The 18,163-nt window shown below is 44.6% G+C and overlaps 1 protein-coding gene across 1 annotated transcript in view; it reads left to right on the top strand.

Annotated features, from left to right (window-relative positions):
- DNAH3 (dynein axonemal heavy chain 3) overlaps positions 1 to 18,163 on the top strand; it is a 468,553-nt gene that overhangs the window by 347,353 nt on the left and 103,037 nt on the right. Inside the window, exons 41-43 of the mRNA XM_088476199.1 lie at positions 1,940 to 2,043; positions 5,799 to 6,093; positions 14,869 to 15,048. Coding sequence (XP_088332325.1) covers positions 1,940 to 2,043; positions 5,799 to 6,093; positions 14,869 to 15,048 — 579 coding nt within the window. The remainder of the gene's footprint in view (positions 1 to 1,939; positions 2,044 to 5,798; positions 6,094 to 14,868; positions 15,049 to 18,163) is intronic.

Here is an 18,163-nt window from a genome sequence, read left to right as displayed (position 1 = left end):
TCAGGCTGCGGCTCAGGTGGCACTGCGACCATGATCGCAGAACTTGTTCTACACATGCGCAGATGCCCCACCATTGTATATGTATAGAAACCATTGGTTTTACGTACATGTCTGAATCAGGCCAAAACACACAGCATCAGTTGCAGATCATTCAATTATCGCAGTCCTAAGTGAGCCTATGGGCCTGATTCAGACCCACTCGCAAGCGGCTGTCCGCTCGCAAGTGGGTCGATGTTGTGCACTGCGCATGTGCACGACGGCGGGAGCTCCGTCGTGCGCATGCGCCAGACGCGACGAGCGAAGGAAAGTCCTTCGCTCGTTGTGTCTGATCAAAGGGGGCGTGCTGTCGATGTTGATTGATAGCACGCCCCCTTTGGTGGGCGTGCCGGGGGCGTGCCTCCCTGACGGGGGCGTTCCCAAGGGAACGCCTACCGTCAGAAGCCGGCCCACTGACATCACTAGTGATGTCAGTGGGAGTGATTTTGGCTCTGATAGAGCCAAAATCACTCCGGGCCTTGCGGTTGAAAACCTCAACCGCAGGCTCCGGCTCGCAGTTTCGATGGTCGCGATGGTCACGACCATCGCGGCCATCAAACTGCATGCTCGTATAGGCTGTGGGTGGTGACCCACAGCTATACGAGCGTCCAGGAGGACACTCCAGAATTATGGAGGGCGGCCCTCATTCAGAGCGTGCGCTCTGCTCAGAGCGTACGGCTCTGAATGAGGGCCTATGTCCCCAGAATGGCCACGGGAACTGTGACGCTGGAGACATATTTCTTGGATACAGGATCGCAGATGCAGGGTGTGACACGCCCCCGAAACTGTCACAACACACCTACATTCTATGGCGCCACTCCCCCAAACACTCCCTGTCTGTCAATCACGACTACAGTAATGTACAATGACGTATGCGCAATGCGACTTTGGCCCGTATTCGATTAGAAGCGAAAAGCGGAGATCCGCGAAAAAGTATCGCCGCTTGCGACTTTTCGCCAGACGGAAACTTATCTCTGTATTCAATTGCAAACACTTTTCGCGTACGCGAAAACGCAATGGAATGTAATAGGCGAAAAAGATTCGCCTATGAATAGGTGGAGAAAAAAAGTGCAAAATCACTATTTTGTGGTGCAAAGGTGGGGAAACCAGTCAGCACCCTTGGGACAACCCCCCAAACAATAACTGCGTAAAAAAAAAACTAAAAAAAATTGAGGAGCACACCAAATAATGACTCTGAAAAAGGGGGCGAAAAAGTGCAAAGTGGGGATACAAGCTTAAAAACTAGCGAAATAGACTTTTTGGGGGTTTGCAAGTATGAGTGAGGTGTTTTTTTGACTGCAGGTGCTTGCGGTGCGTTTTTTACGTTTTTTGAAACTTTACTTTAGCGACTTTAAACCATGCTTGCACCCATTTTCCCGTACTCCAAGTTTGACAGGACTACTTATTTTCACCAAAAGAAAAACTGCTTAATGCTATTCTTCACCACTTGTGCAAAGATGCTAATTAGAAGATATACACACACCTTAAGTACCCCAAATAGCTTTATTAAGGCTATTCGGGGGCATGTACATTGATCCCCAATGTTAGTGCATCTTTTAGGGGGTGTCAGGCAGATTTCCCCAATTCTGTCAGCACTTTTCGCCTGTTTTTTTCCACAACATGAGGCTGCTAAGAACAGATAACCTCTTAAAACGTTTGTCATTAGTTGCATGTTTATAAATGTTTGTAAAATCCAGCTAAAAAATGAAAGGGACTGTCAATTTTTAGCCAACACTCTTCAATTGACCTTCTCTTTCAGTAAGGGTGGGAACCAGCCATTATATGGGAATACCAGGTCCCAAACTTCTTTAATGTTATTTTATTCAAACCATATATGTGTAGCATTCCCTGCCTCACCATTCCTCATACGGCAATAAAATAAGTTGATTTCTTTGTTTCACAGGAACTGTATATGATTTTTATTTCCACAAACAAGCCAGTGGACAATGGAACATATGGACTGATTACATTACTACAGAGGAAATGACAATTTCTCCCACTGCAAAGGTAATTTTTTTTTTTTCTGAACATATTTTCCAGTACAAGCCCTGGGGGCACACTACTCCTCTCGGATGCGTTACCCTCCCTTAGCATTGCATTCCTGTCTCTGGCGTTTCTTGCCTTAGCAGGGAGGAAGTAGCAGTGACATCCTCAGTTCCTCAGCCTGGGAGCGTGGCGCTTATGTGTGACATCATAGCCAAGCGCCGCTTTCCCAGTGTCTTACCGACACTGATGAGCACCAGCCAATAACTGCACATGTCAGAAGCTGCCAGCTACTGCTTCTTCATTCTGAAGCCAGCACTCAGTGTTGGTGGAGCATATCCCTGTATTTGTTCCTGCTTTGCATGCCATGGAACCGAGTGTACACAAGCAGGGGCAGAACTATGGGAGACAATGGAGGCGCCTGCAACCAGGTGCCAGCACTGAAGAGGCACCTCCTCCATTGCCCACAATATATTCACCCCACTTATGTCTAACTATGTACCTGGAGCGTACCGTCATGGCTGCCCAATACATGTCACCTCCTCCCGGCACCTGAGAAGCCACCATACACTAGTGGAGAGCTCCGTGTCAGACCATCAGCTGCCGCCTCCGGCTATCTATAGCCTGTCCCTACTCACTGGTGTCCCTGCTCCTCAGCAGCTTCTTATGTCAGTGTGACATGTCCAGTGCCCCCTCACCCACAACTCTCCGTTTCACTCCTCCCTGGCGGCAGCTCTAGCCTCAGACCCATGAAGCAGTCTCTGCGCACCCCCTCACTCACAAGTCCCCATTCCACTCCTCCCTGGTGGCAGCTCTAACCTCAGACCCGTGCGCACCCCCTCACTCACAAGTCCCCATTCCACTCCTCCCTGGTGGCAGCTCTAACCTCAGACCCGTGCGCACCCCCTCACTCAAAAGTCCCCGTCCCACTCCTCCCTGGTGGCAGCTCTAACCGCCAGCCGTGCAGCAGAGTCCTGAGTGGCTGGCCTGAGAATAAGTGCGGCTGCAGATCTTCTTCCAGGAGCTAGATGTCAACAGGCATGCACCGGACAGAGCTACGTGTAAGAGGACATGGAAGGCGGGGGCCTGGGGCACCAGTGACTGAGTCTTGGGGGCCAATCTTTGGTGGAGCAACTTCCCGGCATGTGATGCAGTCGGCAGTAGACTGGGCAATTTGTGATTTGTTGTCCCACCACAGTGGCAGTCTTACAGTATCTTGACTTAAACTCAGTCCTCAAAGCCACCACATCAGGTGGTTTTCCCCTCCATCAGGGGAATCAAGAGGGCTCCCTATCCCACATCAGGCAGCTTTCGCCAGGAGGACTCTGATCCTCATGCGAATTGCACCATACAGGTCACTATCGTATCTGTGACTAATGCATACAGATGTGTCCACATATATCTATCCTCCAAGCGCTATAAGTCGCATTACACCAAACGTGTGAGCTCAGAGTGACTTGGTAGCACTGAACATCTTTTTATGAAAAGTTTCCCTTCAAATGCGTCTTATTCGCAAAGTTATGTGAATAGATAGCATAAGCAGCCTCTGCTGATTAAAATGATATGCAGCATGGCTGTATTCTGTGTGCGACTTCGGGTTTATCTGCATGTAAAATACTATGTTACAGTTTCAAAGCTGTGAGGGGGGGGGGGTACCACATTATAACTTTCCTCCGGGTGTCTGGGATGAACTTATGCCACTGTACACAAGTACGGACACTGCCAAGTATGCATTTCAGCAGCAACTCCACTGCAACTGCGGAACCATAGCTGGGCTGTAACAAGCTGTCCGACACCTCATAATCTTTTTGGCCAGATAATTACCATCATTGCTTTTCAGCTGTGTGAAACGTCCCTTGCCTACATAAATTATATGTTGTGGCCTGTGGCACATATTTGGCAGAATTAATAACTAAGCCAATTGCCAGACTGATCACCAAAATATACAAATTGCAACATGACTGGGACATCACAGTGGGGGCCATTTGGTACACTAACCTGGCTGATTATTACTGAGTGTAACTGTTGAGATAACAGGTATCTATAATATTACCGTGATCAGTACTATCCTCTAGCCAGTGGCGTAACTAGGGTATTTGGAGCCCAGGGCAAATTTGAAAAGGGAGCCCCACCCCCATGTGCGCGCGCTGAAGGCGAGCACGGCAAAACAAATGGGCGTGGTCACTTAAAAGTGGGGCGTGTCAACATGACACACCCCTTTATTTTCAAACTGAACATTCCTATCCATATGCACCTTAACCCCAGTAGTACCCCCAGTATGCAGTTGTGGTCCCTCTCATGCAGGCCCATAGTAGTGCCCCTTATACAGTATCCCCAGTAGTGGTCCCTCTTATACAGCCCCCAATTAGTTCCCCTTACTCAGTACCCCCAGTAGTGGCCCCCCAAATGCAGTGCCCCACGTAGTGTTCCCCCTTATGCAGTGCCCCCAGTAGCAGTCACCACAATGCAGTGCGCCCAGTAGCGGTATCCCCTTATGCAGTGCCCTTTTATATAGTGCCCCCAGCAGTAGTCCCCCCCATGCAGTTTTCCCAGTAGTGGTCCCCTTATGCAGGTACCCTGTAGTGATCCCCCCTATCAAGTGCCCCCTGTAGTGGTCCCCGCAGTGCTCCTAGCAGTAAGCCCCTTACATAGTGCCCCCAGCAGTAGTGTCCCCCCCTCCCATGCAGTGCCCCCAGTAGTGGTCCCCCTGATGCAGGCTCCCAGTAGTGACCCCCCCCCCCTATCCAGTGGTCCCTGTAGTGGCCCTTCCTATTATTGCCCCCATTAGTGGTCCCCCGAGTGCAGTGCCTCTAGTAATACTAGGCCCCTTTTAGAATGCCCCCAGTGGTAGTCCCCCCCCCAAGTAGTAGTCCCCAGTAGAGTAGCCCCCCCCCCAGTAGAGGTCCTCCCAATGGCACCCCCAGTAGATGTCCCCCCCCAGTAGATGTCCCCCCCCAGTAGTAGCCAACCCCTCCCCCGTTGTGCAGATAGGTAAGGTTTAAAAATAATAAATATATATAAAAATATACTTACCTGATTCCACGCTGCTCCTGTCCGCGATGCCGATGCCGCTCCCGCCCCCGCCCTCCAGTCCGCCCGGGCTGGCGCGCTCAGCATTATGGGACTGACGTCATGACGTCAGTCCCATTACCCACTGCAGGAGCCGGACGGAAGTCCGGCTCTTGCAGTGGGTGCTGCAGCAGTCAATGAGAGTCTATCTGACTCTCATTGGCTGCTGTTTAACACACGCATCGCCGCCAGCGCTGGCGGCGATGCGTGTGTTATGCACAGCCTGAGCCCGCCTCCTGGCGCTATTGGGCAAGCGCTCAGGGGGAGGGAACGGGCTCAGGCGTGCAGCTGGAAGCCTAGTGCCGGTCCTGTGCAAATGTGTAGCGCTGACCGCACTCATTGCGGTCGGCGCTACACTGGATATCTAGGGCGGGCGGGGTGGTACCGTCCAACGGCGCCCAGGGCACGAACCCCGCTCGCCCTGCCCTAGTTACGCCACTGCCTCTAGCTCTCCAGGGAGTATATTTACTAAAGTGCGGGTTTTTAGAAGTGGAGTTGTTGCTCATAGCAACCAATCAGATTCTGCTTATCATTTTAGCTAGCACCTTCTAGAAAATAATAGCTAGAATCTGTTCGGTTGCTATGGGCAACAACTTCACTTCTATAAACATGCACTATAGTAAATATAGCCCCAGTAGTCCAATAGATTTCTGTGTAAAACAGGCACTGTCAAACACTGTACTAATCACTTGTGGTGTTTTACTTCCTAGGTGTCTGATCTCATTATACCTACAATGGAAACTGCTAGACAGTCCTTTTTCTTACATACATATATAGAACATACAGTTCCTTTGCTGTTTGTGGGAACAACTGGAACAGGGAAATCTGCAATTACAAACAGTTTTTTAATAAAACTTCCAAAAAATAAATATATTGCCAACTGCATCAACTTCTCAGCAAGGACGTCTGCAAACCAGACCCAGGATATCATATTCTCCAAGCTAGATCGGAGAAGGAAGGGCTTGTATGGACCACCGGTTGGAAAGAGGGCTGTTGTATTTGTAGGTAGGAAGCCGTCCCTTAATTTATTGTTTATAAAATGTAACAAGTGGATAAGCATGTTTAGTATAATAACTTATACTCTTTGAATGTTGTTTTTGTGGTTGACCTATCAATTGAAAATAACATTCTCTTTCAATCAAAGGACATTTAATTTTTTTCCCATAAATGTGTCAGATTTCAAGAAATATGGTTTCCTCTTTTGTGTCTTAGTTTCACTCACTGACACTCAACGGTATCTGTACACTGTTCCTGATATATGGTCAATTTGGTCTAATCATAACTGTATACTCCATCTACACTACCTATGCACAAACCTCCATCTGTTTAAGTTCTTTCCTTTCTTCTTTCTCCCACCTTTTTTCGATATTATGTCTTAACTAGAGATGTGCGCCGACCCCGTGTTTTAAAAAAATACAGCCCATAATCCCACCCTTACCCAGAATGATTGATTGATTTTGAATAATTAATTAAATTATCCATCCATCAAGAGGACTGTCATGGGCATTGTCGTCCCTACCCCTTTGACCTCTGGCATTTCCATCCAGGTTACACCCTGGGCTTGGTAAGCAGGTGTAACTAGTATAAGGCTAGGAGTGCGAATGAGGACCATCCACTGACTCCAGTGGAGGTCATCCTATTTTAGTCCACACCCATCTGAGGTTCCTGGACTGTCGACTAGGAGACCAGCAGCAACCTAAAGGTGCGACCGAGTGGCAAACTTGCACCGCAGTAGGGTTTTTGCACCACCCCTTTGCCACCCATCTACATTTAAGAGGAATACTAGAATGATCAATTGATTGATTGGTTAATTGATTAGTTTTGATAATTTCACAGTAAAAAAAGCAAATCAGAGAAGTGGAAAGCATTGTTAAAAAATACAAGCGTCCAAAATGCCAATGAAGTTGATTGATTAGTAATTGATAAATTAATTGAATAGCGTTGATAGAGAAAATCAGAGTAGTTGAAAGCATTGTTAAAAAACCAAGCATCCAAAATCCCATTGATGTTGATTGATTGATAATTGGTTGATTAAATGTTGATAAAGCAAATCGGAGAAGTGGAAAACATTGTTAAAAAACAAGCGTCCAAAATCCCAATGACGGTTGATTGATTGATTGATTAATAATTGATCTATTAATTGATTAGTGTTGATAAAGCAAATCAGAGTAGTGGAAAGCATTGTTAATAACAAGCATCCATAATCTCAATGAAGTTGATTCATCAGGATTTAAGGCCTAATCAAATTGAATAATTAATTATATGATTTGATTATACTAGTCTGTATCTGCTGAGAAGCTGCAGGAAATGGGGCCTATATGCCTGGATGAGAAGCAGGTGATGGATGGCATTTCAAGATGCAAAAGAACATGAACGCCCCAGTAAAGTACAGTAATATGCAGTACACTGCCTGTCAAACACACACAATCCTTGGCAAAGCCTATAATGAAAAGAGGTGCACGATGTAATTGTTCTTGGGCCCTCCCATCCACCTTTATGTTGTATATTACAAGGAACATGCACAATTTAACAAACCAAGCACCTTAGTGACAGGGACTGCCACTTTTGTGGCTGAAGTGGTTGGTTTGTTTGTGCCCCCACAAAACAAGCTACCAATGGGCTTATGGCAGCTAACACTGTTGTTAATGATAGGCTTAAGGCAGCTAACAGTGTTGTTAATGATGGACTTAAGGCAGCTAAGCTAACAGTGAAGTCAATGATCTCTAAAGTGGCAAGATGTCATCATTATCATCCTCACCCTCATCAGTGTTTACATCATCTACACACAATATTAACTCATCCCTGCTGGAATCCACCATGTACTTTGAAGTAATTGGCGGTAAAGGTCTTCCTCGTAGAATTCAAAGTTAATTTTGATGAACATCATCTTTTCCACATTTTTGAGGAAGTAGTCGCTTACGCCGATCGCTGACAAGGTTCCCAGCTGTGCTGAAAATTCTTTCCGAGTACACACTGGAAGGTGGGCAGCTTAAGTAAAGCAAAGCCAGTTTGTACAAGAGCCTCCAAACTGCCTTTTTTTTCTCCCAGTAGTCAAAATGACTGTCTGATATGTCTATTTGTACACTGTCATTAAAATAATCCTCCACCAATCCATGGATGGTGACCGTATCAGATTGTGCTTTTACGGTAGAGGTGTCACTAATTTTGGCCAACTCTTTGACCAGATGTCAAAATATTGTGTTGACTCATCCACATCCCCATCTCTTGGAAAAGCTCATTTTTTTCTTGGCAGCTGCAGTAAGAAACTGAAGGAGGAGACGTTGTCGTGTCATGTGCCACTTGCGCTAACAATTTGCTCACCATGAGCTCTTTACATCAGTCAGTTGGAAAGAATGACCTGATGTATGACTTAAACCTAGGATCAAGCACGATCGATAAAATGTAGTGATCCAATTTCAAATGTTGGCAATCCTTGGATCCTTGCGAAGCAAATAAAGGACTTAATCTACAAGTCGACATACTTAGCGGAATCTCTTAATTTAATCTCCTTCAGTTTCTCGAGCTGCTTTTCCAAAAGTCTAAATTAGGGGAATCACCTGACTCAAGCTGGCAGAGTCTGAATTCATGTCACAGGTGACTGCTTCGAATGGCTTCAGCACCTTGCACAACACGGAAAGTATTCTCCACTGCACTGGACTGAGATTCATTCGCCCTCCTCTCCCTATGTCATGGCTTGTTGTGTAGGTTTGGATGACTTGTTGCTGTTCCTCCATTTGCTGAAGCATATAAAGGGTGGAATTCCACAGTGGGTACAATGGCATTTTGTAGGCCAAGAACTAGGTTTATGTAATGTCCTGGTGCAGACGAGGAATTGCTTTTCTGGTAAAATGTAACCAAGATGGAATTTGGTAGTGGGGACACAGGACCTCAATGAACTGTCTAAAACTAGATGAATTAATAGTAGATATTGTATGTGGATCTAATACTAGCATAGCCATCATGGCTTCATTTATCCTCTGTGCAACTGGGTGACAGCTGTCATACTTGCTTCATACCAGTCAATTGTTTTTTTAAAACTACTACTTTTATTCTTGCTCCCCTTCTGGGAAGAATATCAACCTCCAGCAGCAGCAGGCATAGCACTCAAGGTTTCTTCTGAGGAGTCCTGGATAGGGGAGGACTCAGCTAGCCTTAGCAAATTGGATAAAGGACTAGCTTCATACATTAATGAGATTGATGATGAAGGTGTTGGCGGTGGAGAATGAAGGTGCTGGGAGATGGGAGCTAACTGATGCTGGACTGCTTGTTGTTATTACTTTTAGCAATATTTTCTGATTTTGCCAAAAACCTTTCATAGACACTCTGCAAATAATGTAACATCCCTACCTCTACTTACTTTGGCTTTACAAACACTACAGATGGCTAGACAACTGTTGTCAGGATTTGGGTAAAAATAATTCCACTCGTAAGAGGTGCTTTATCTTGTCTTATGATCAAGCATGATGATGGACTTTTTATCATGGGAAAGAACTCTTTCCACTGGTGCCTCACTTACACAAACATAATTAACATCCTCATTAAGGGTGTCAGCTGCACAAATATCCCCCTCATCCTGTTGCACATCCTCAGTAGCATCCTCAATTTCTATATCAGCATCTTTACTTATGCCACTCATCCCCACATTGGCAGAGGGTGCAGAAATGTTGGAAGGAAGCTTCTCTATGTGTAATATATTAGAAAGGTCAGGCTCACACCTAGCACTCGTGGATGCTCTTAGACTCTCCTCAAGGATTTGTGACATTTGTGAACACACAGTTTGTTCTTCTGCCATAGTGCTTTTTTCAGAACTATTTTCCGGTTTTACATATCTTCTAGACGCTGAGTGGGAAGGTCTTGCATTGTCACGTGAGGCAGAAGAAGATGCCTGACTGACAGCAGTTACAGAACCACCACTCACAAATAAAGGCCAATGCCTGAGCCTTTCCTTGCCACTGTGTATTTTGTATGACATGTTGGCAATTCTATGTTTTTCTGCAGGAAACTTTCCCTCTATTAGAGGTGATGTTTGTTTTTAGCAATGTAAAACATTGTTTTGATTTCAGATGCCCTGACTTAAACCCTCTGTGCCCTTCATCACCAGCTTTAGTAGATCATGTTGAAGGACTAGTGTCGTCATGACTTGTGGAAGCAGCTGCAACGCTAGTACTTGGTTGTTGCGCCTGCTGTTCTGTCATTTGATTGTCGTGATCCATATCGACACACTGCATTTTTAATATTAATCAAGGTGGTGGCCCTTGATCTACTGACCGTTAATGTTAGACTGTAACATTGTATAATGGCCTGAAGTTTTTTGAACACACACAAAAAAAATGTTTGATTCTTTTTAATAAAAGCAACAACAGTCCACCAACTGTGAGGCACTGCACAGATATTAATTGAGGCTGTGGCTCTTGACCTACTGACCAATAGTGTTAGACTTTAACACTGTATTATGGCCTAAAGTTTTTTGAACACATACACGTGACACACCAAAAAGTAAAACATTTTGAAAAGCAACAACTGCCCACCAACTGCTAAGAACTGTGCAGTTATTAATTAAGGCAGTGGTCGTTGACCTAGTAACCGTTAGTGTTAGACATACATATTGTATCAAAACCTCAAGTTTTATGAACACAAACACACACACCAAAAATAATTTGATTAAAAAAAAGCAACAACTGCCCACACACAGTGAGTTAAGAACTGTGCAGATATTAATTAAGGAGGTGGCCGTTGATCTACTGACCGTTAGTGTTAGACTGTTACACTATATCATGGCCTGAAGTTTTTTTAACACAAATGACACAATGAAAAAGTTTGATTATTTTTTTTTATAAAAGCACCAACTGCCCACCAACTGTGAGGCACTGTGCAGATATTAATTAAGGTGGCGGCCCTTGACCTACTGTCCATTAGTGTAAGACTTACACACGGTATCATTTTATTATCTTTTTTATTATATTTTTTACACACTGCTGCAAATTACTTATTGCAAATTACATCATTGTGCACTAATGAATAAAGGGTTAATGCTACACTGCGAGAAGTGAGAAAAAAAAACACCAGTCTGCAGTACCAGTTGTGCACCAAGGGTTAATGCTGCAATGCTAAGATACAGCACCAGTGTGACACTGACAATAGTAATATAAGATGTTCCTGCACTATAAAAGTAAAAAAACATGTTTTGCTAGCTACCTATTCACTCTAAGGGACATGTGGGTGCCAGTATCCATTAAACAGAAGTTTGAAGTTGAACTCCATAGCTCTGTTGTATCTCCTAAACATCTGGTGGTCCTATGACAAATGGCGCCCGAATACCCGCAAGAGGGACTTATATCGGATCCAAATCACATGAGATCTGCCGCTGGGAAGATGACATCTTGCCTCGTTTTGGAATCCAAACCTGAGCCACTGCTCAAATTCACTTGTAAAACGGAAGTTCAGGTGGGGTCAACCCCTCTCCCCGTCTATCATGCTATATACATTTTTTTAGGCTTTGTCTTCTACCAATAGTTGTTTCATTTAATTTGGGCCTAGTACTCTCTCCCTCTCACCACCCTAATATTTTTATTTACTTGTATCTGTACCTCTCTATTTTTTTCTCCTATGTATTTTTTAATTTGGGACTGGTTTTCTTTGCCTCCTGACCCTTATATATATTATTTTCATTGATTCAATGTTATTAATGGAGAGCAGAGGAGTTTAATTTCATGGCAGATTAGCTTGGTGTTATCAACTTTTCTACCAATTCATCCCTGTGTTATCAATGTTTATTCCAATTAATTCCTGTGTTTGGCAGCCAGTCTGCCAAAGACTGGAAGAGTGTGTACGGTGACACCATCCTTTCAGCAGACATAGATCTGAGATCTGCTGCAAAATTGGACAGTTATGTAGGGATATATTGGGTGTTGAATCTGTGACAAGGTCTCCAGTAGGATTTTGTAAACAGTCTGGTTTGGAGGGGGTTCCCGGAGGATTGGACAAGTGTGTACCCATCTTAAGTCATGCAGTGTCACATTACATGAATAATTTGCTTTATTCATTGCTTCTAAATTAAAAACTGCAGATAAAACTGTGGGAGATGTCTGGAAGTGGATACACCAAAAGTTGTTGTATAGTCCTTACCTGAAGATGTTATTAAGATTTTTTTCTGAAGAGGTTGTTGTTTAGGAACTTATTGGAAGACAAAATGTTACCAGAAATGGCTGCCAGTAGCTGGGCATCCTTGATATAGTGCTGTGACCTACATTGTGACATCACAATGCATACAGGCAGCAGCTGGAGATGCCTGTAGCTTGGATCAGCTTTGGGCCCTACCTGCCACATTTATAAAACATCAGTAAATGTTTGTGGAGACTGGTGCTTCCTTGGTACCTGCAGTTGCTACTACTCATGGGATACATACATACATCCTAGCTCTGTATCCCACAACCAGAAGAGGATGGAGAGTCAGATATTATAAATGCAGAGGACTGTTATGACTATTTTAACAGATCTAACCCTCCTACATTAATTCCCATTGTTTACTGATCTTCATATTAGGTAACACATCCCCTATTTCTGCTTTTAGCAATATCTCCAACTTAGACATTTCTACCCTTGTTCTTGTAATTCCCATGCCGGTCACCAACATATTTTTGCCTTGCAAAGTTTTTACCGTATATTCTTATTGCATAACCAACCGCTGAAAGAGTCCCATGACCTTTAGTGGGAAGAGGACATACTGGAAATGCTATCTCAAAAGGATTAAATCAAAATTCAAAATAATCTCTCAAAAACATCCATGTGTTACATCAGTAATAAATCCTATAAATTCTATAATTGTTGGTACTTAGTATATCAATGATTGCGTACAATTTTTCCTTCTATATTACCGTTGTGTTGGAGACTGAGGGAACTCAGGTGGCACTGAACCAAATTGTCTTCAATGTGCACAGAGGTAAATAGTCTTATTCTCCTTCTTGCAGGTGTTACAATGACCAACTTCTTTTCGTATACCCTTTTATTTCATTATGGGGGAGATGTATGAATATGCAATATGGGGGTGGAGTGGTATCAGCGCAAATTCTGTGCTCTGGTACCGATTTTCCCTTATGTATTAAAGTGGGGTTGGGTGATAAATGAACCATGCGCGACATTGTACCACCCAATGTATGAACAGTCAGTGGCACTGACCGTTCCGACAGCTGCAGCTATTGATTTTGACAGCTGCAGCTGTTGTTCCCCTACCACCACAGCAGGGACAGCACTGTCCCTGGCTGCGGTGGCTGTCAGCTCCAGGCTGCACATGTGATCTCGTGATGTTTGCAACGCGTGCCCAGTGGAGCGGGCCGGGAAGGGAGACACAGAGCATCAGTACTAAGCTGATGCGTGATGGGCTCTGGTGGGATCGCCAGACAGGGGTGTTCACTCCGGCAGAAGAGATGTTTATACATCTCGCCATTAGTGCTTCCCGCTTCACCTCAGTAAAGAGGCAAAGCAGGAAGAGTTATAGTGGCACAATCCGTGTCACAATAATACATCTCCTCTTATATTTCTTGAGTGCTACCAAGTGCAAAATAGCTTTATATTAAAAGCAGTGGAGTAGCAACAGTCCCCGCAGACCCTGCGTTGGCTTGGGGGCGACGGCAGGGGGGGTGCGGGGAAAACAGAGAGGATTGGAACATGTGTTGCACCAGTGTGTGTGCGACAGTCGGATACAGACAGAATACCCTCCATGATCCATACAGATGTCTCAGTGGTCAGTAGAGAGCTGGAGAGAGACCCGTCCCCTTCCTTCTCTCATTGACAGCCCGAACAAAGCTGCTGCCTTACTTGCTTCTCCTATCCTCCACTTCCTGGCCCTGCTGCTCAGCCTGCCCAGGTCCCGCTTGCTTCAGATGTTAAGAGGGTGGAGCAAGCGCACCTGCGAGCTTTGTGTGTGTCTTTTGTGTGTTTGTTTGTGTCACTGGCATTGGAGAAGGTTGTGTACAATAAAAGACAGCAGGAGGAAGAGGATGGGGTAACGTTGGATGGGCCAGGGGGTAACATGGATGACGAAGGTGAAAGGAATGGGGGAGGATTGAAGACAATGAGGAACGTACATAGGGGAAAGCTAAAACTACTGATGCTGGTAAATAGGGTGAGAAAATGGAACTAGGCAAGTGAAGGGAATGAGTGAGGTAAAGAATAGAGGTGAAAGGAATCAGGGAGAAAGTCGCCAGGTAAAGAGGAACTGGATAGAGAATGTAGGAAACAAGGGAGGAGGTAAAAATATAGAGGCTGTAAAGGGAGGAGAAAGCACTATAGGTAGAAATCAGAGGGTATACACAACCCTCTGATTTTCTACCCCTTCAGTTAATGTACCCAGACATGACGTCAAGTGAGGGCAGAAGTGCGGTTCTAAGCCTTGGGGAGGGGGGTGCGCCAGAAACTTTTTTGGCAGGGGGGAGCAAAATTTATAGTTACGTCACTGATTGGAAAAACCCACTTCCTCAATCCTCCATTTTGATTATAAATAGGATATGACAGACATGTCATTCATAATACATTACTAGCATTATTCATAACACTTCAATTCAGTTCTTATGTACAGCACTTAGAATCCTTGTATTATACAATGTTATGAATATAAAAACAACATTATTCAAAGAGTATAAGTTATCCCATTCTCACCTAAATCTAGTCAGCTTATGCAACTTATTGTGACCTTTTCATTATATAGAATGGAAAATCTTTTAAGTTCCACAAGCTGTAGTGTATAAGAAGTGTGTCTCACAAGCCGTGCATTATTATCCCTAGATGATCTGAATATGCCAGCAAAAGAAGTCTATGGAGCCCAGCCACCCATTGAGCTTCTGAGACAGTGGATAGATCATGGACACTGGTATGACAGAAAGGATACCGCTCGGCTAGATATTGTCGATGTCCTCCTTGTGTCTGCAATGGGGCCTCCTGGTGGAGGAAGAAACGACATTACTGGTAAGATTAAAATGTTTACATAAAATATTACATTTGTATATTGCAATTGTTAACATATATGAAATTTATTTTCAAGGATTGACAACTATATTAAACCAAGTTCCACTTGATTTGTGTACAAGACTGGAAAATAAAAATATATATTTTATATATATTTTCTACTACATTATAATTCAAATAGCCCCGATATTTTTTCAGCTGCAAAAAAAACAGGATTTTGGTACTTACCGATAAATCCCTTTCTCCGATTCCACAGGGGACAGTGGGGTATAGACGGTGGTAGAGTAGAGCCTGGCACTTTAAATAATTTAGAAGTGTGACTGGCTCCTCCCCCTCTATGCCCCATCAGCCCCAGTTTAAGAACTGAGCCCGAGGAGATGGAGGACAACAGGAATATGAGGAGAAGGAGAAGACCACAGAACGGAACAAGACCGACTGAAGGAGAACACAGGAACCCACTGCAGGGAACACATGCAGTCACACAACCATATAAGGACCAAACAAAACGGCAAGTACGCAGCGCTGGGCGGGCGTCCAGTGTCCCCTGTGGAATCGGAGAAAGGGATTTATCGGTAAGTACCAAAATCCTGTTTTCTCCTTCATCCACTAGGGGACACTGGAGTTCAAGACAGTGGGGACGTCCCAAAGCCAACCTCCCGGGTGGGAAGCGCGGAGAACTTGTTGACCCTTCTGCCAAACCGAAGCCGGGACCGCCCAGAAACGGAGGCCCAATGGAAAGGCAAGAGCTGAGGATCAAGTGCCGTAGAGCCAGGAGACAATGAGAACTCCTTGCTGAACAGTCACAGAAATTCCAAAACCTACTGCGTAAATCGAGTGGAAAAAAAACGACTAGCCAGAGAACACCCGCAGATGAGAGGCATCAGAACACTGCAAGCTCAGCTGAAACAGACCAAGCCAGAGCGCAGGGAGCAGAGAACCCCAACCAGAATCCATAGGAGAAGGGCAGGAACACGAGAACAAAACTCGAGAAAATCGTACCCGATTCGAAAACAGGAAGCTGCAACAGTTGCAGATAGCAGAATCCCAGCACTGCTGGACTTAAATCATATAGATGGAAATATAACGATACCAATCTACAGATACAGAGCTGATCCTGTCCACAAACTCCAACAAAGAGTATGCAGGGAGGCAAAAGGCAAGACCGAACAGTCACCCTGAACCATCCTAGATGTCCAAATACTACAAGGTTGTTAACCAGCGGAAGGGTTAGACCACAGAAGTCTCCAATGAGTAGAGATCCCACTGGACATGAGGCGGATTCGAGAGGATTGGGACTACAATTCCTTTCAGAGGGTCAGACAGCAGAACAACCCACTCTGAGAACAGAGGGAGAAAACAGTCACTGAAACCCTGCAGCTGAAAAGAAAACCACAGCCACAAACTCCAAACAACTTCCAACATGATGGAAGTGCGTGGTCAGTAGCAACTGCTGGCCCGAACATAGTAAAAAAACAACCAGGATACCCTAGTGGTAAAAGAGCATGGATGCAATAGCCACCCAGGGAGCGCTACCAATATAGGGAAGCATCCCATACAGCAAGGCTAGAGCACTAGGACAACTATGAAGGTACCCGTCAGGCATCTGTCAGTGTGCTGAAAATATCAACAGATACTGAACAGGAAAACCAACCAACCAGGCCCCCTGCATAGAACATAGTGACTGTCACACTGTAATGTAAAGATGTGCACTAGCCCAGAGATGCGCTTCAGTCCTTAACCCCAACAGATTTCAGTAGAATAGTGTCACTAATCTCAATGTTGGAACTATGCACCCACACACCAGGAAAGCTCTAAAGTGTAGAGCCACCTGATTAAAATAGTGGATGGCTGCTAGGACAGCAGCTTGGGTGCGGAAGGGAGAATAACGCTATGTATGTCAGGTTGCATGAAATAGGAGCATCTTCCGAGGCATTAGTAAGCTCTTACCTGTGAGCGACCAGAAGCTTTCTGGACGCTATGTAGAATGTCACTGACCTTTTTCAGCACACAGTAACCTGCCACGTTAGGTATAGAGTAGCTTCAATGGGCTGAGACCAATGCTCTACAGCACGGACTTCAGTCTGGAGATGTGCAGTAGAAAAAACTGTAGAAACTAGCAAAACGTTAGTGGAGACAAGAAGTTCGTACAACAGGACTCTATACCTGAGCATGTTCCATTAGGGATGTGTATTCATATAGAGATTATACATATACCCCAAAAACAGTCTGCTAGTGTAAGTATCCTTACATTAACACTTATAACGGTGAAGTGCATATTATGCCCACCAATCTAATACAACCCAGGCCTGACCCTGCCTATATCAGCGGGTGGCCATAGGCCTTCATGTAATTTAATTAATTAAGCACTGAGGATGGAATAGAACCTGGATTTTCTATGTACTGATAGAAATGTACCTAGGGGCCCTTTAGAGACTCCTTTTATTGAGATATGTGACAAGACAATAATATGGAGTACCAGAATCGATACTGAGAAGGGTACCTGTACATAGACATAGAATGTGTTAGTTATCCCAAGTAAAGAAGGGACATATCTTAGGAAATATTCATACAAGGAATGGTTATAGTATATATATATATATAATATATATATATATACATACACACACACCGACATAAACATAATTGCATGAGAAGGCAATCTCTTTGAAAGGAAGAGTTAGTGCCAACATAGTAAGTTTACTTGTCCCACTTCTGCACCAGGAAATCAGAATGCCATATATATGTCCTGCATTCTTGGTGTATGTTTGCTACCAAGTGCGCTACTGGAATGTAGTTGTAAATAATAATAATAAGGTCCCCCGAAAAGGGGCGCCGTAGATAAAGACTGACGGGAACAGAACTAACACCCCAGGAGGGTGTAAGCACATATCTTTATATACATGTGTGGACACACAAGAAGGCCCCAGTCATGTATAGGGTCCATACTAGAAGCAATGCCTTAGGGAATTGTGACTATTACTATGTAAGCTGCAGAACATGACTCTAGTTTATAGAGCCACTGTATTGATAAAGCCTACAGCTTCTGTAATTCCCAGGTGGCTTCCCATCCGTGGAGTTATAGGTAACCTAATGATTGTGGAAGTATAGGCATCCT

This window comes from Taudactylus pleione, unplaced genomic scaffold, assembly GCF_031769625.1.
Source record: "Taudactylus pleione unplaced genomic scaffold, aTauple2 ptg000184l, whole genome shotgun sequence".
Lineage (NCBI taxonomy): Eukaryota > Metazoa > Chordata > Amphibia > Anura > Myobatrachidae > Taudactylus > Taudactylus pleione.
Note: the sequence above shows the minus strand (reverse complement) of the source record. Positions and strands in the feature narration are given on the sequence as shown.